Genomic DNA, 19,209 nt, shown 5'->3' on the forward strand with positions numbered 1-19,209 from the left:
TAAAATACCCCTATATTTTGATGAGCACTGGGTGTTGTATGGAAACCAACCTGACGATAAATTTCATATTAAAAAAAAATAATAAAAATAAAATAAACTGTAAAAAATAAAGTAAAATAAAATAAAATACCCCTATACGTTAGGGGTGCCTGGGTGGCTCAGTCAGTTGAGCACTGGACTTTGACTCAGGTCATTATCTCGTGATTTGTTGGTTTGAGCCCTGCATTGGGCTCTGTGCTGACACCTCAGAGCCTGGAGCCTGCTTCAGATTCTGTGTCTCCCTCTCTCTCTCTGTCCCTCCCCCAACTTGTGCACTCGCAGGCTCTCTCTCTCTCTCAATAAGTAAACATTAAAAAAGTGCATATTTTATATATACAGGATACCACCTCTAAACTACACACTTCTACAAGTTTGGTCTCATGGTCATTTTGATCCTCATGAAATAATTTTTCACAAAAAAATAAATGTAAAGAACTCCTATTCGAAGTAAAACCAATCCAATTTAATTGGGGAAAGGAGGCTACTTTGAATTAATGGAGAATATTAATTTCAAAATAATTTATTATATTTAATTATAACCAAAATTCAAACTAGGCTAACAGAGAGTTCAAACAATTTATCTTTTAAGTATGTTAGATATATATCCTGTCACCACAATTCTATTTATACTTCTTTCCTTCTAAAATATTTTCCTAAATAGGGAAAAAATAACCTTTATTGCAATCTCCAGAAACAGTGTATTAAGTTCTAAATTTTGTGGTCAAGTTTAAAAAGTTGTAGCATCTTATATAAAGGAAGGAAAGAAAATTTAAATATTTTGAGTGCCCTCTACTTTCCAGGCTCTCAGAAATTGAGAAACTTGTCAAAAGTGACAGAGCTGACAGAAGGGCAGAGCTAGCACTGAAACCCAGGTCAGCCAGACTACAAGGTCCATGCCCTTTCCACTATGCCAAGTTCTTTTCAGTTTAACAAAAGAAATTGTTACTCCTCATGACAAAATTCGATTCCTAGGATCTTCAATATCCAAAATTGGTTCCCTGAGACCAATCATGTAAGTACTTTGGGTATGAGACCCTTCCTAATTACATCGTTCATCATGTAGAAATCCAACCAGAAGTCAAAACTAGGGTTATAAAACATATTACAGGCTGTTAGAAATCTAACCTATTAATTAATGAATAAACTCATTCTCAAGTGACTTAGTAAAATCAAGTTAAGTCCAATAGGCTAAAAGCCTAACAGGGAGGGAGGGGGAGTAGAAAATGGAAAGTTAGAATCCCAAAAAAATCTACTCTGACGTCTTTGTATTACCATAATGTTATAAGACTGGACTGTCAATGTATTTCAAAAAGACAATTATTCATTCGGTAAACTGTGAAAATCAAGCCCTTATTTACCAAAAAATTATGTAAAGACAATTCTGAAGAAAACTATTTCATATAAGACAAATGTTTTCAGTCAACTTAAGTCAGGGAAAAACATTCCACTTTCCAAAAGATACTATTTTGATCATTATGAAAAAAATTTTTTAATTTAATCTCAGAATTTCCTATAGGGAACAGTTAAACGAGCAATCCTTTTCTGAATGACTCAACCACTTTATCTGGTACCTGGTATCAGACACCAAGAGTTTCTGAGAGTTTACCCAAATTAACTCAAGTAATCAATATAGTTTAAAAACTTACCAGAGCATTTTCTTTTATCTGTAGGTTATCTAAAGCCACATTACCTTTAAAAAAAAAGAGGAAAAATATGAAATTACAATACCAATTAGTATAACCTGTCGTAATATAGTAGCAACCACTATGATACTACAGTAAGTACTAATAAGACAGTATGTAAGCAAAGCAAACTTCAACAATTGAAGAAGCTACTAACACAAAGCGTTGCTATATATGGACAATTATTAGTGACAGCATTTTTTAGGTTAGCCAGATGCAAAAGAAATTACAAAATATTTAAATATTTAAACTGGCCAACATTCAAATGGACAATGAGGAAGAATCTGGAGACTTTCAGACTGAAGAAATTTAGAACCAAAGAAAATATCTATCATTTTGAATGATTAAGCCAAAAACCTAAAAAAAAAAAAAAAAAAAAAAAAAAAAGACATAAGAAATGACTCTAAGAACAGATCAATTATCCTGTAACTTGGGATTCTTTTCTTAATTATGGTATTAATGAACATTTCCTACAGGTATATAATGTTGATCTTTTAAAACTCCAAACATCCTACCCTCCCAATGATTATCGTTTACGGTCCTAATGTTAACTTTTTTTTTTTTTTTTTTTTTTTTTTTATGGGCAACTCTACACCTAACACGAGACTCAAACTCGGGACCCCATGATCAAGAATCACATGCTCTACTGACTGAGCCAGCCAAGCGCCTTTATGGTTCCAATGTTTAACTAGTCCAACTCTTCTTAAACCTACTCAGATGTTACATTATAAAAACTAAAGTCATAATGATTCTGTTACATTACTCTAGTTTTAAACCCTGTACCTATATTTGTTGATAAAGGATACTTAAATATTCTTGCTTACATAAAAAAAAATCCACTAAACTGCACGATTTTCTGCAGATATATATATGCATGAGTTTAAGAGTCTACATCCTCAGAATGTCAGAAATTCCATTTACATAAAAAATAATTATAAGACTAAGATTAAAGCCCCTCCTAAATATCAACCATTTTATATTTAACTGAATACTGAAGAAAAAGATTTAATTTCTTGCTTCTACTTCAAGATCACATAATAATTCCATTTCACTTAAATTCTCAACGTTTATTTATTTTTGGGACAGATAGAGACAGAGCATGAACGGGCGAGGGGCAGAGAGAGAGGGAGACACAGAATCGTAAACAGGCTCCAGGCTCTGAGCCATCAGCCCAGAGCCCGACGTGGGGCTCGAACTCACGGACCGCGAGATCGTGACCTGGCTGAAGTCGGATGCTTAACCGACTGCGCCACCCAGGCGCCCCGTCACTTAAATTCTCTAAAGGTTCATAAAACTATCATTTCAATATTAAATACAAGCATGAGTTATTCAGCTACACATTTTCTTAATCACTCATGACACATTTATATTTTTAAAAATACTATCCTTTCTATGCTATCCATAAATATTTTTCAGTCAAGTAATTTTTACCCCACAGTACTTTGGAGCAAATTAAAAAGAATATTCAATTCCATTATGCCATTGTTAGAGATGTACTTTTCCCCAGATCTCAAGTTTTTTTCAAACAGACATTTATTAACCACCTACTACTAAGAGGTACTACCTCTTAGGAACTACCTAAGAGAGTACTTCTTCTTAGGTAGTGAATAGAGAAATGACAAAAATGACATCCCTGCTATTGAGGAGCTCACAGTCCAGCAAAGGAGACTAAATTTCTAAAATTTTGTAAAAACTCTATGGCATTCCAGGAGAAGAGTATACAAGATGCAAAGAAAGAGACACCTAACTGCCCAAAGAGATCAAGAACTTCCCATGAAAGTCAAGGCTAGAAGGCCAAAGAAATATTTCCTGAGTGGATAAGAAAACAGGACAAACAGGAGTGCATGAGTAAGACACATTTTAGAAACCACATGTGATTTAGTGTGCCTGGAGGGTGTGATAAAACAATAGGAGATAAAGTCGGAAAGTTTGGCAGGAGCCAGACTAACGAAGAGTTTTTAGGATGAAAATGACAAGTTCAGACTGGTCACAACAAAGAGATGAAATACATATAAGAGGAATGACAAAATCAGAGCTATATTTTACAACCATTACTCTACTCTCCTAAGAAATAACCATGGATCTGTCCAAACAATTTAGCTGCAAGGATTTTGCAGCATTGGTTGTAACAGCAGGAAGAAATGGATGAATGGAAGAGAGGAAGTACCCAAAGAACTAAATGTCCAAGAAGGCATAAATCATAATATAGCTACAATATAGAGCAAAAAATGGAGACAGACATGGGAAAATGTTCACAAAATATTAAGTTTTTAAAAAGGCCAAAGAATGTTCAGATTCATCTAAACTGATGTAATTTAAAAAGTATATATATGCACACATACAAAGAAAACAACTGTAAGACTAGAGACCATAATGACCAGTGGTTATTTCCATATAATAGAGTTCATTTGCTACACATGTATTTTACATTTTCTAAAATTACCTGATGAAAGCTGCAAAAAAGGAGAGAAGGTAAGAAGTCTCACAAATGGGAATAAATAAAATATTATCAGCATTATAATAGAAGGAAAGGGAAAGAATACAGGCAGTCAAGCAGCTTCTACAACACTACAGAGAAATTAAAACCTGAAACGGTAACTTCAGGATCAAAGAGGTAGAGTCAGAATAAGAAGTTATTTTATAGGTAGAAACGACAAGAGGACATCACAGACCAATTGCAGGGATAATAAAGTAGCCGTGGAAAAGTGACATGTGGTTCTAGAATTGGAAAAAAAAAAAATCCTTAAGAAGTTGTATGTGGGGCACCTGGGTGGCTCAGTCTGTTAGGCATCCTACCTCAGGGCATGATCTCATAGTTTGTGAGTTTGAGTCCCGCATCAGGCTCTGTGCTGACAGCTCAGAGCCTGGAGCCTGCTTCAGATTCTGTTTCTCTCTCTCTCTCTCTCTCTCTCTCTCTCTCTCTCTCTCTCTCCCTCTCTGCCCCTCCTCTGCTCATGCTGTCTCTCTCTCTCTCTCAAAAATAATAAACAAACAAAAAAGAAGTATTATATGTACAAAAATTACATAGAGTAGAAACATATCCTTGGATTTAATTCTGTCAGATGATGAATTATAAATAATTACAACTGGGAACTCTATTCAAGCCAAAAGAAGTGAACTGCACAGATGCTACTACATATTTGAAGCAATCCAAACTAGTTTAACAAGATCTAAGGACCACAGAGAGACCTGCAAACTTGCTTATGAATCTGGATTGCTCTACCCAGTGACTCTCACTAGTGGGTCAAGTGTCACCAGAAGCGCTCAGAAATAATCTGCATTAGATATAAAGTATTTCTTTAACAATTATTAAAGACGCTAACTTGATGAATGTAAAAATATAAATGCACTTTTAAAAAGTGTGCTGTTTCTATTACAGTGGCACTTTGGTTCTTTAAAGAAGAGATGATATTTAAATGTGAAATACTGAAAACTACCAATATGGCTAACAGACTTAGACAAGTATATTTAGAAAGTCTGACAAAAAGAGATAATAGTGATATTTTTATAATAATCAGATAACAATTTTATGTTAAAATTGTACAAACTAGAATAAAAAATGAAAAACAAAACAAAGGTAAATTCTTTTTATTTATTGTTTTTTTTTTTTTAAGTAATCTCTACACCCAATGTGGGGCTTGAACTCCCAACCCTGAGATCAAGAGTCGCATGCTCTAGGGGGCCTGGGTGGCTCAGTTGGTTAAACGTCTGACTTTGGCCCGGTCTTGAGTTGGAGCCCAGCATCAGGCTCTGTGCTGAACTCTGTCATGACAGTTCAGAGCCTGAAGCCTGCTTCAGATTCTGTGTCTGTTTCCCTCTCTCTTTCTCTCTCTCTCTCTCTCTCAGAAAATAAATACACATTTAAAAAATAAATAGTTATATGTTCTACCGACTGAGCCAGCCAGGTGCCCTTGTAAGTTCTAAGGTCAACAGGAACACAGTATATTTTATGCACATTCCTCCTACATCTAATATCTACCTTACTTACAAGACATGTTTTTTTTTTTTTTTTTTTTAAATCAATTTCTAGAGGCAGCTGGGTGGCTCAGTCGGTTGGGCATTGGACTTTGGCTCAGGTCATGATCTCACGGTGTGTGGGTTTGAGCCCCACATGGGGCTCTGTGTTGACAGCTCAGAGCCTGGAGCCTGTTTCAGATTCTGTGTCTCCCTCTCTGCCCCACCCCTGCTCCAGCTCTGTCGCTCTCAAAAATGAATAAATGTTTAAAAAAAAAAAACTTTTTAAATCTATTTCCGCTATGTAGAGTCTAGCAAACAAATGCATACTTCCTCTCTGAAAAATGTGAATGCTATCTAACAGTAAATATAACAATGAAATAAGAATGACACATTCAATAAATTAGTTGCACTGAAGGGGGAGCCACTGGTCCTAGTACAAAGAAAATGGGAAGAACAGCAGCATATTGCAGATAAACACCAGGTCATAAGTGCATTCATTCATTCAACCAGTGGATGAGTGTTTTATCTAGGTAAGGCACTGTGCTAATATGTACTCTTCCACTAAATATATGTATGTATCAGTTTAATAGTCTATATTCTCAGAATGCCAGAAATCCCATTTACATAAAAAATAATTTAGAAGACTAAGATCAAAGCCCTTCCTACATATCAACCATTTTATATTTGACTGAATACTGAGGAAAAAGATTTAATTTCTTGTCTCTACTTCAAGATAACATAATAATTCCATCTACATGCAAATAATTTTACTGCTATAGCCAGATCAAGGGCTGAAACACAGGCCGTATCTGTGCCAAAACCTTAAATTATTTTTTAATGTTTATTTATTTTTGAGAGAGAGAGAGACAGAGCATGAATGGGGGAGAGGCAGAGAGAGAAGGAGACACAGAATCTGAAGCAGGCTCCAGGCTCTGAACTGTCAGCACAAAGCCCAATGCAGGGCTCGAACTCATGAGCCGTGAGATCATGACCTGAGCTGAAGTCAGGTGCTTAACCAACTGAGCCACCCAGGCGCCCCTGTGTCAAATCTTTAAAATAAACAAAAAAAGAGAAAAAGAATGAATAATAATTGGAGGAGGGACAGATAAACAACACCGCCAGAAAGGAAGGCACTAAAGCCAATCCCACAATCAGGTGTCTCTAATCCCATGAAGTTCCAAAAAGACCACAGTGACAGACAAGTAAGGAAGTTCTATGAAGTGATTTCCTTTTACGATGGACTGACAGGCCTAAAGGATGACAGTAAGCAGGAAATGTAGTCTGCGTCAGAAGAGAAGGCTTCTCATTCTCATCCTATGTGATTCTCATCAATAAACCATCACATTTTAGATGAGCATACACAGCTGGGGAGTCACACATAAAATTTCAAAGTTAATCCCTAAGTGTATTTTCAGAAGTACGTTAAAGGGTAAATCCTGGACCAGAATCTATCTAATAATCCTTACTAAAGAACCAGAAGATGAAAATGACAGTGAATCTATTAAATTAGCAAATGACACCAAGGTAATCAAAGGTGGAGTCATCACAAGAAAATAAAACAGAAATAGAAATGGTAGCTAAATTATAGAAAACAACCAAATTAGTATATTTATGAATAAAAATGAAATGGGGGTGGAACATGGGTGGTTCAGTCGATTAAGTGTCTGACTTCGGCTCAGGTCATGATCTCGCACTTTGTAAGTTCGAGCCCCGCATTGGGCTCTGTGCTGACAGCTCAGAGCCTGGAGCCTGCTTCAGATTCTGTGTCTCCCTCTCTCTCTGCCCCTCCCTCGCTCACTTGCACACTCTATCAAAAATAAATAAACATTAAAAAAATTTTTTTTAATGAAATGGTACTGGCATAATATGGAACAAACCTAAGTCGAGGAATGGCTTACTCAATGCATAAAGCCTACAAAATAAATGAAGAAATACAGTACTGATATTAAATACCTCTAGGCAGAAATAATTCATCTGAACTTTCACAGAAGTTTAGCTGTAGCTTTCTTATGTGGCACTTAACTATATAAATATTTCCCCAACCTGCTTATAAATTCCTTACTGGTTCTCCCCACAGTAAGTGCACAATGAACATTGACCTGATTCATTTAGAATGCATATTATGCTGGGGTAGGACAACTACAACAAGAACATAAAATCGTTTTACTTTAGAAAACACTCTCTGATCTATAACATTTCTTGATCCTCACAGTCTCCCAATGAAGGAGACAGGACACAGACATCAAACAAAAGAAAACTGAGGCTTAGGAAGGTTAAATGGCTGGCATAAGGATACTATGTCAACCTAATAAATGATAGAGCCAGGGCTCAAACTTTCTGATGCCCAATGTTTTGCTCAGAACATCACACTATCTTTCAAAGAGCAGAAGAGAATGGGCAATTTTAATTCAGAAGATAATTCTATCTCTCTTGTGCTTACACAAACACTGAGATGCCTGTATAGATGGTGGATCCATTTTTGGTCTCTGCATTTTAAGAGTATGAAAAATCCAAAACCAAAAAGGGAAAATAAAATCGGACAACTAATGAGGACATAACCACAAAGGAAGGACAGAGTCAGAAGACGGCATTGCAAAATGGTTATTTTAGAACTTTTTAAAAAGCTGTGTTTGCAAAAACAAAAGACAGAAATTCATAAGGAATAACTATTCAGAACCATAAAAATCTTTAAACCTAATTCCCTCTCACTTTACATGAAAAAACTGAAGGCTAAGGAGATTAGGTAATGTATCTAAGATTATACAGTTAATGTGTAGCAGTGCTAAGAATAGAACCTATGTCTCCTGACTCCCTGGTCGATGTTCTTAATATAAAACACAGATATTAAATCAAACTGTTATTAAAAACAAACAAGGGGCGCCTGGGTGGGGCAGTCGGTTAAGCGTCCGACTTCAGCCAGGTCACGATCTCACGGTCCGTGAGTTCGAGCCCCGCGTCAGGCTCTGGGCTGATGGCTCGGAGCCTGTTTCTGATTCTGTGTCTCCCTCTCTCTCTGCCCCTCCCCCGTTCATGCTCTGTCTCTGTCTGTCCCATAAATAAATAAAAACGTTGAAAAAAAAATTAAAAAAAAAAAAAACAAAAAACCCCAACAAACAAAAATGCCATGCCTTACTCCATGAAACTATCTTTGCATACTGTAAAATAATGAAAAAAGAATATGCAGTGCTATATATTTGGTTTTTATTTCCTTTATGTACCTATCACAGACTCACTATTTATTTGATAGTATATCAAAATATTCAGACACTTTCATTCTCCAAGAAAGTGAGCTAAACTAAATGACTGAACAATCTTTCAAGCATGAAACAAATTATTTTAATAACCATTGTTTCAGTAAAGAATACTGAAGAAACTATGGTAGCAATTCATTCCAATTGAATCTTTCGATTCAACCCACATTAACTTAGTTAATGCAGACTTTTTTTTTTCAGTTTTATTTATTTATGTAATCTCTACACCCCATGTGGGCACTTGAACTCACAACCCCGAGACCAAGAGTCACATGCCATTCTGACTGAGCCAGCCAGGTGCCCCAGCAGATTCCTTTTAATCGTTCACAGAGACTTTGTCTTGAGAGAGAGGGGAAAAGGAAAAAGTTAACTCTTCTTCTTTCCATTTCCCTATTAAAACAGAAAGTCTTGGCAACGAAAGGCAGAAAGCTGCCAGATTAAGGCTAAACTTTCTCCCTTTCAGGAAGGCAGACCTTCCTAGCAGAACGGTTGCCAAAGTACTAACTTCCTGTTTTATTTCTGGTAAAGGCGTGTATTTTTAATTTATGATGTTATTTAAATGTGTGGTAAGGTTATTTTCAACTTAAGTGTTTTAAGCATTGCTTTAATTGATAATAACTGAGGGTAAATATATTATAATTCAACTATGTGTTATTTTATATGCTATAGGACAGGCTACTGAGAAATGGCCTTCACTGTACCAAGTGCTGGCTGGGAAGAAAGGGCTAAAAAAAAACTCCTCTACAAGTTTAGAAATATCTAGATACTGTTACGTTTTATCAAGGTACAAAAGAACCAAAGAGACGTTCGATTTCTTGCATTCTACAGCTACCTGTCAAGACAATGTAACATACTAGATAGATTTGGATTTGCAAATATCAGCATGAGGCTGGAACTTCATTTATCTTGTCACATTTTGTGACTGTGACTCTTTGCTCACTATTTTGAGTGAAAAACAAAGAGGAAAGATACCGTGATTAAGATATTCATTATCTAATGAAGGAGATCTCTCAGCTCTGGCTTTGTTCAAATCACAAAAGTTGAAAGACAGAAGGGATGACCTTGTCTAACCCTCTCATTTGCAGGTAAGAAAATAGTGGCCACTGGTTAGTGACTTGCCAAAAGCCACACAACTAGGCAGCATCACAGATGGAATTATATCCCCAGGTTTCCTTCTTCCTTGTGCTGCTCTGCTCCAACAGTATCTGGCAGCTGATGGAAAAGTGTCAGGCATGAGGTGAAGGACAGTACGGTAATCAGCACAGACTCAGCCTGGTTTGCAGAACTACAAACTGTGGGCACTCCACCTGGCTTCTTCCTCTGATCACCATAGCCACCCCTTGCATCCAACACATCATAGCCTCTATATATACTCTGCATGTCAAATGGGAGTGAGAATTCTGAATGAAGGATTTTCCTGCTGACTTTCCACAGTAAATCAGCTTTGAAAAATCAAATTAACAAAGGTTCTACACTGCAACAATACTCCTTAAAGCAAGCTGCAAAAGATAAGGTATTTCAACATACCTTTTCAAATACATGTTACTCTTAAAACAATTATATCCTGGACACAGCTCAAATAGCTAAGGGCTGTGCAATTTATCTTCAGGTACCAGATCGTGGAGAACAAAAACCCAGACAAACCTTCACTATTTGCATAGGCAGCAACATGCCCACCACACACTTTTCTGAACCTTTGAAAACCTGACTTACAAACCACCTGGCAGATAATATTAGTATTGAAGTGTAACTTCAAGTGCAAATGGATTTTTTATTCTTTTAAGAAGTTTGGAAAATAAGAAATGTTTACATGTGTTGTGCTACCTCTATACCAAATCGTCACACTACTGTCATACTACTGTCACACATAATCACACAGATTATGAAAACCCTGAAGTCTGAAGCCTAGAGGAAACATACTCATGAAAATAAAACAAAGCAGGCTATTTTCCATAACTCAGCTAGGTTTATCACTATCAATATTAACATTTTAACAATTAGAATTACAAACGGTTTTCACATCATTTACATCACATAGTGTTATTTACCCCATTTTGCAGATAAGGAAACTGAGGCTTAAAGAATTAAAACGTTTTGCCCATGGATCCCACAACTAGTAAATAAGCAGGGCCTAATTTTCCTGTAACAGCAAGAATTTTTAAAGATCATTCTCCTTAAATCCCTATTTAAAAACATAGGAATTTCTTGGCATTAGAAAAAATAAGAGGAAAAGAATAAGAAAAAAAAGCTTTTTTTAAAAAAAATTTTTTTTCAACGTTTATTTATTTTGGGGACAGAGAGAGACAGAGCATGAGCCGGGGAGGGGCAGAGAGAGAGGGAGACACAGAATCGGAAACAGGCTCCAGGCTCTGAGCCATCAGCCCAGAGCCTGACGCGGGGCTCGAACCCACGGACCGCGAGATCGTGACCTGGCTGAAGTCGGACGCTTAACCGACTGCGCCACCCAGGCACCCCGAAAAAAAAGCTTTTAATAAAAACAGGAAAAAAAAAGTTTTGGCAGGGGGAAGGGGAGGCAGTCGACTCTAATTTAAAGACAATATCCACAATAAACTTCCCGATTCTAGACTTTCAAATAAAATTTCCCCATCCTTCTTACTCTACAACATTTTATTTATTGTGTATTTCACTGTGTCTATGCATGTACGAATATATGCATGCTACAATCCTTTGCAAATTGTTTATACAATATTTTAATTTTTAAAACTACTTCCCGGTATCATGGAAAGATTTTTCATTTTTACCAACATGATACCTCTCAATCACTTAAGACCTCTGTTTCTGTCTTAAGTTACAAATTTTATGAGGCATATACATCCTCTAAGTACTTTTTCACTTCTTACTACAACTTGTTCATCACCCAGAAGTTCTCTTTAAAAATGCAGAAGGTAATTTCAATATTGTCCTTAGACCAGTTACTCAAAAAACATTTTGGGCTGGATCATTCTTGGTTGTGGGGAGCTGTCCTGTGCATTGTATAACGTAGCGGTATGCCTGCAGTCTACCCACTAGATCTCAGTAGCATACCTCCAGCCCTCAGTGTAACAATCAAAAATGTCTCAGACATTGCCAAATATTCCTTCAGGGCAAACTCATTTCCAGCTGAAAACTCACTGCTTTCGCCTGGTCAAATACTCCAGTTAAGAAGTATCAATTTAGTTTCCCATTTATGTCTAAAGAAAATTAATATCAGCCCTGTGAAATTTTTACAGGTTGAATTCTTTTCTCAGAATGTGAAAATATAACAATAAAAAAAAAAATGCAAACAGCCAAACTCTATGACACATAAACCTTATTTATAAAGCAGTCTCCAAATAAGATTATATACAATTTTCAATTCTTTATAAAACTTGTCAGTATCATGGCTGTCATAAATATCAGCTTATTTCATTAATATACCAACCTGTTTACCACAAAAAGTTAAATTAAATTAAAATATTAATTTAAAAAATTAATTATTTCTTTAGGAATATTTTCAGAGGATAGAAATACTCAACATATATTTTGCCTTTAAGAGGACAATTAGTGTTATAAAAAATATATTGAATAATAACCGTAAAAGCTTCCTTTATAAACCACAGAAATAAAAGGTGGCAAAATTTTATAGAAGCAGAGATGTGGGTTGATAAGGCTAAGGGAATTACTAAGTGGACTTCAAGTGGATACAGTTTATTTTCTCAGGCCTATTATAAAAAGGATATTGGCCACTGACAGCATACCTCATCTAAAAGAAACAAAATGAGATCTCAGAAAAAAAATTTGTTTTTCTACATTCCATCAAAAAAGAGAGGAATAGGGGCGCCTGGGTGGCTCAGTCGGTTAAGCGTCTGACTCTTGTTATTGGCTCAGGTCATGATCTCACAGTTTTTGAGTCTGAGTCCCACATCCGGCTCTGCGTGGACCCCGCGGAGCCTCTTTGGGATTCTCTCCCCACCCCCACCTCCACCCCATCCCACTCACTCTCGCTCTCTCTCTCTCTCAAAATAAATAAACTTTAAAAAAAGGAGTAAATGACATAATATTGTGGCATTTTAATTTCAGATGTGAAAAGTTCAAAATCCCCAGCCAGCCTACATCACAATTTCATAGTAAAAACACGTGCAACTAGAATCACAGAGTATTGGCACTGGAAGGCCCCTTAGATGTTACCTATCCCAACTTCCAATTTTTAAGTAAAAGAAAAGTAAGATTTGGTAGCGAAGAAATCTTTCATTCATCTATAAACTTTATTTCTTTAAAAATAATCTGAGGTAAATAGGACACAATGTTACATACTGGTAGATGATTCTGAGTAGTGACCGCAAAGGACTATTACATTATCTGGTGTCATTATTTTTTTCTTTTAAACTTAAAATAAAGGGGCGCCTGGGTGGCTCAGTCAGTTAAATGTCCGAATTTGGCTCAGGTCATTATCTCACAGCTCATGAGTTCAAGCCCCGCGTCAGGCTCTGTGTTCAGAGCCTAGAGCCTACTTTGGATTCTGTGTCTCCTTCCCTCTCTGCCCCTTCCCCCCCTCAAAAACAAACATTAAAAAAAAATTTTTAAGTTTAAATTAAGATGAGGCCGAGTAAGGTTAGTGGCTTGTCCAACACAACACCCTAGAATCCAGGTTTCTAAATGCTTTCCTAAATCCTAAATTCCTAAATAAAGTTTAGACTAGAAGCAATAATTTGCATTTGACAGTATGAAGAAAGCGTTGATTCCTGCAGAAGGCACTGGATATTTAATTCCTTACATGTCTCTTTCTCTCCTTCTCTTGCATTATATTAATGTTGCAGGAGGGCATGTAAACAAAGGGGGTAGTGTTGGGCAAACCACAACTGAACCAGTCAAATGATCAGCAACCTATTCAAAGGAGGCTCCTCCACAACCTAGGGCAGCACTCATGGTTCTGTAACACTGCCCAATATAAATATATGGTTCACATACATAATTATATGTTTTAGGAAACAAGTTTTTTTTTTTTTTTTTTTTTTTTTTTTAAAAGAGGGGACACCTGGGTGGCTTAGTTGCTTGAGCATCTGACTTCAGCTCAGGTCATGCATGGTTTTAGGGTTTTTGAGTTCGAGCCCCACATCAGGCATCAGGCTCCTTGCTGTCCACAAAGACCCTGCTTCAGACTCTCTGTCCCCTTCTCTCTGGCCCTCCCCTGCTTGCGTGCTCTCACTCTCTCTGAAAAACGCCAAAACATTAAAACATTTGGGGGTAGGGCACCTGGGTGGATCAGTCAGATAAGCATCTGACTTATGCTCAAGTCATGATCTTGGGGTTCACGAGTTGGAGCCCTGCGTGGGGTTCTGTGCTGACAGCTCAAAGCCTGAAACCTGTTTCAGATTCTGTGTCTCCCCCTCTCTCTGCTCCTCCCCCACTTACTCTGTCCCTTGCTTCCAAAATTAAACATCAAAAAATAATAATTTAAATTTTTTTTAATTTTATTTTAAAAAAGGAAAAAGGGGGAAATGAACTTTGATAATGTATTTAAGCCAATATAATCAAATATTATTTCAACGTATAATCAACATAAAAGATTGAGGTATTACACTCTTTCTCCTACTGAGTATTTTCAAAACTCCATGTTGTATTTACAGCAAGTCTCAGTTGGCAGTAACTACACTTCAAGGGCCTAACAGCCAGAGCGGCTAGTGGTTACTCCATCCGACAGCGTGGGTCTTTCACTTTAGGTTGACTGAATGAAAAGGCAGTTCCATCCATTTGAGTGGTTCTTTGGATTTCCTTCCCAAGCTGACAAAATTCTCAAAAGTCTTTTGTAGAGTGAAAAGTATTCCCAAGAGCCCCAAAGCTTAATATGCATAATCATTGCAAATGACTAATCTCTCCGAAGAGTATGCAAGCATACTACTTACTGTCTACTTCTACGCACTCAAGGTTGAGGAGAGAAACGCCGGGGTACATTTTGGGGCATGCACCTAATTAATGATGATGCCAGATGTCGCCTGAATTATTTTTTTCCGTCGTCCAAAATAAAACTGAAAGTCATCTTACTGAGGTGAAGTAAATATTAAGGGAAGAAGTCGTTTTCTCAAAAGCTGAAAGTATTAATAGTAAGAAGCCCATACGAACAGGCCTTTCCTAAGGATGTTCCGGGGCCGATGGACCCCCTCCCAAATCCTGCAAACCTAAAGAGAAGAAACCCAGTTCCTGCTCATCAACAACTGCCAAGAGAAGGCAACTGTGAAACGCAATTTCCTTTTACTTCTTCCTTGGTGCCACTTTATTAGAGCGTGTGTAACCACGCAGCAGTCGCCACTGCACAGAGTGCGGGAGCAGAAAGGTTTCTCAAGGAAGGCAGCGAGAGGACCCTGCGAGGTGGGCAGAAGGCGGGACAGGGCAGGGGGACCGCCTCGGGGACGCGAAAGCTGGGAACGCGGGCAGCGCGAGCGCGACCCTGCCGCATCTCCCCACCCCAGGCGGGTACCCTGGCCCCCGTGGCGGTGGCACAGGCCTCCCGGCACCCCGCACCTGCCGTCCGGGGAGGGGGGCCCCGCCGAGCGCCCTCCCCGGAGGCGGAGTCTCGGGCGGCGAACGGAGCCCGGCCCGGGCTGGAGCCGGGCGGGAAGAGCCCGCGGCGTAGGCCCCTCCGCCAGCGCGGGCAGCCTGCCATGCACGCCCTCTCGCTTACCGCCCCAGATCCCCAGCTTCAGCTGGGACTTGTTCAGGTTCTCCACATAGTCCCCCAAGAAGCGGTTTAGCAGGTCCGCGACCACCGACTCCAGCACCATCGTGCGACCGAGGCACCGGGAGAGGGAGGAGCCGGAACCGCCCGGCGCAGCTGAGGGCGGCGACCCGCGCCGCGAACGAAAGCCCCGCGGGCGCCGGCCCGCCCCCGCGCCGCGCGCGTGACCCGGGTTGTGCGCATGCGCGCCGCCGCCGCTGCCGCCTGGACCCGAAGGATGCGGGAGCCCTGCAGCAAGCGGGCTGCTTCTCGGCAGCCGCGGCCCCGGCCACCCGAGGGAGGGCGGAGGAGAGACGGGGAGGCCGCCTTTGGGCCTGCCTCTGCTGCCGTGCCGGAGGCCCCAGAGGAGGAAGATGATAGCGAAAACGAAGGGCAGGAGTTACTGAGCACAGCGACATCTTTGTGGCCGCTGTTGGCCTGCCGTCGCCTCCCGTGGACCTCAGGTCCGCAGAGCTCGCCGTCCTGGGCGAAAGCAGCTCCCCAGCGCCTCGCCTCCAGCCGAACCGACCCTCTCAGGCCCCGTATCCACCCTGAGCGCCTCCTATGTAACCACATGTTCACCTGTGGGTCAGGTGGGGAAAAGGAGACCCTGCACCCTTGTCCTGCTACATTAACCCCACCTGGGGCAACATCTGCGTTTCTTTTTGCTTCTTGAAACTTTTAAATATTTTTTTTTTATTGGGGCGCCTGGGTGGCTCGGTCGGTTAGGCCTCCGACTTCCGCTTCGGTCTGGATCTCAAAGTTTTGCTTGGAGTTTGGGCCCCGCATCGGGCTCTGTGCTGACAGTGGGGAGCCTGGAGCCTGCTTCGGATTCTGTGTCTCCCTCTCTCTCTCTCTGTCCCTCCCCTGCTCACGTTCTGTCTCTCTCTCAAAAATAAAATGAACATTAAAAAAAAACTTTTTAATTTTTTTTTTTTTTTTTTTTTTTTTTTTGAAAGAGTGTGTGTGAGCCGGGAATAGGGCAGAAGAGAAAGGGAAACAGGATCCGAAGGGGGCTCTACGCTGACGGCAGACAGCCCTATGCGGGGCTTAAACTCACCAACAAGGACATCATGACCTGAGCAGAAGGTGGAAGCTCAACCGACTGAGCCACCCAGGCCCGTGGAAATTTTTAATTATTTAAAAGTGGAAGGAGGGTGAACAGAACGCCATCGTAGGATGAAAGATAAAATGGCTACCGAACATGCATTTTGTTCTTATCTTTCTCGTTTTCAGTAAGTATGGGTTAGCTATGGGTTAGTATGTCATTTTCTCCATACTACCATTGAACTGTTTCTAGTGTGGCAAAGACATGGAAAGTGGGGCTTTTATAATGCAAGAACTCTGTACCTTAATAAAATTTGGGGCGCCTGGGTGGCTCAATCCGTCAAGCGTCCGACTTTGGCTCAGGACAGGATCTCGAGCTCCACGTCCGGCTGTGTGCTGACAGCTCAGAGCCTGGAGCCTGTTTCATATTCTGTGTCTCCCTCTTTCTCTCTCCGACCCCGCTCATGCTCTGTGTCTCCCTTCTCAAAAATAAGTAACCGTTAAAAAAAATTCTTTTAAATAAAATTTAACCACCCATTGACAAACCAGTTCTTTTTAGGAACCTGGGCATTTTCTAAAATATATTTCAAAAAGCTGTTGAGATACAGTGAACAGAAATAAACCTAAGAAATGCTAAGATGATTTGTAGTCACAAGCATTTATTAACTGTTTTGCTATGCATAATGTTTGAAAAACTGTGTATGAATTGTTCCTAAACAACTGTCAACTGAATACTTGTGTCCCCACTCTAAATTCATGTTGAAATCCTAACCCCCAATGTGATGGTATTGAGAGGTGGGGCCTTAGGGTGGTGATTAGGTCATTATGTAATTAAGAAGACTCCTCATGAGTGGAATTAGTACCCTTATAAAAAAGACACAGCCCCCACCCAGCCACATGGGGCACCTAGGGGTGGTTCAGTCGATTAAGCGTCTGAGTCTTGATTTCGACCCAGGTCATGATCTCATGGTTCGTGGGTTTGAACCCTGCTTTGGGCTCTGTGCTGATAGGAGCCTGCTTGGGATTCTTTCCCTCCCTCTCTCTCTCTCTCTCTGTCCCTCCCCCATCTTCTCTCTCTCCCTCTCTCTCTCTCTCTCTCAAAATAAAAAAAGACCCCCCCCAAAAAAAGACACTAGAGAGCTCCCACACCCCTTCTGCCATGTGAAGACACAGCAAAAAGATGGCCGCCTATAAACCAGGAAGTGGTCCACACCAGAGTTTTAATCTCCTGGCACCTTGATCTTAGACTTCCATTCTTCAGAACTGTGAGAAATAAATTTGCATTGTCTTTAAACCACACAGTCTATATGGTATTTTATTATAGCAGCCTGAATGGACTAAGACAGGATCAAAAAGAAAAATCACTTATTAAAATCAAAATCCATTGGAGAAGAATATCAAAATCAAAATGACTACAATTAGTATTATGTAAAATGGATGTAAAAGGAAGAACCAATACTAACCAGTACTATCAGTACCCACTTCCATTCTCCACTCCTACACACAGAAAATTAATCCTTAACCATTTAGTTCTCCTTGCTCAGTCACTCTGACCAAATACCTAGGAGGCACTTTGCACTTCTTTCCTTCACCATCTGCAACCAATTAAAAGCCAAACCGCTCTATTCTGCCTTTGCCACATTTCCTAAATTCTTCAATCTCACCTGGAGCACGCAATCACCTCCTAACTGGCCTCCGTTTTTTCCCCCCTCTCCATCTACACACTGCCACCAGAGCGAGTTTCCCAAAGCACAGGTGAACTCAAGTTAGTAACCTGCTCAAAAATACCCAATAAGTTCCCAGTGTTCAGAACGCCCTCCTCAATCTGTCCCCAAGATATTTCTAGTCCACACAACTTCCTCCAACAATCCCTCTCCCCTTGTACACTCACACCAACTATGCACTGAGGGGAAAGCAAATAAACAATATTATGTTCCGGTTGGAATAGGTATGCACCATAGAACAGTTAAGAAGCAAACAATGTAAGCATTTATGAATCACAGTGCAAGATGACAGGGAAGATGCCACAGGCAGAATAGTGGGGTCAAGCAAATGGAACAGAAAGCTTAATCTGTTGGGAGAAGTGGGCAGTACTAATCCTTGTATAATAATAATTCCTTGCACTTCTATGGTACTTTACACTTTTGAAAGAATGTGTGTGCTTTTAAATGTCTTATTCCATTTTATTAATAATCAGTGATAATTCATGAACTATCATGAATTATAAGGAAGTTTTCATGTAACCTTAAAAAAAAATCTGTGAGATAAGTAAAATGCAGGTAGTAGTTTTGGCCCCATTTTACAAGAAAATTAAAGTCAGGGATATTAAACAATTTACCCCAAATTACACAGCAGGTATTAATTTCCTTTAGCTCCCCGAACATTGCCACCCTTTTGTCTTTCAATAATTATAGTTAAATAACTGCTAGGCTGGTAGTAATTCTTAGAGATCTTACTTTGAAATGTTAATGAAAGAATAGAAAACCTCAGAGTGGAAAATTCAGCTTAAAATTGGCAGTATAAATAATGCTATTACCATATA

At 39.5% G+C, this 19,209-nt stretch overlaps 1 protein-coding gene and 1 long non-coding RNA gene across 6 annotated transcripts in view; one reads left to right on the forward strand and one right to left on the reverse strand.

The window, feature by feature from the left end:
• VPS13C (vacuolar protein sorting 13 homolog C) overlaps positions 1-15,776 on the reverse strand; it is a 197,697-nt gene extending 181,921 nt beyond the window's left edge. For 3 of the 5 annotated variants that reach the window (XR_015252692.1, XM_086710843.1, XM_086710842.1), the window contains exons 1-2: positions 15,588-15,775; positions 1,686-1,729 (exon numbers count right to left, since the gene is read on the reverse strand). Coding sequence is in view for 2 of the 5 variants with exons in the window: in XM_086710843.1 (XP_086566969.1) it covers positions 1,686-1,729; positions 15,588-15,687 (144 nt within the window). In the remaining 3 variants the exon portion in view is untranslated. Of the gene's footprint in view, positions 1-1,685; positions 1,730-15,587 lie in introns of all 5 variants that reach the window. The other 2 variants (XR_015252691.1, XR_015252690.1) reach the window with 1 other exon arrangement.
• Positions 15,777-15,993: 217 nt separating this feature from the next.
• On the forward strand, positions 15,994-17,762 carry LOC147580258 (uncharacterized). The gene is made up of 2 exons (XR_015252693.1): positions 15,994-16,213; positions 16,582-17,762. It is a non-coding gene; the product is annotated as an uncharacterized LOC147580258 (long non-coding RNA).
• Positions 17,763-19,209: the final 1,447 nt, after the last annotated feature.

Source organism: Puma concolor, chromosome B3, assembly GCF_028749965.1.
Source record: "Puma concolor isolate L17-30 chromosome B3, mPumCon1.1.hap2, whole genome shotgun sequence".
Taxonomy (NCBI): Eukaryota; Metazoa; Chordata; class Mammalia; order Carnivora; family Felidae; genus Puma; species Puma concolor.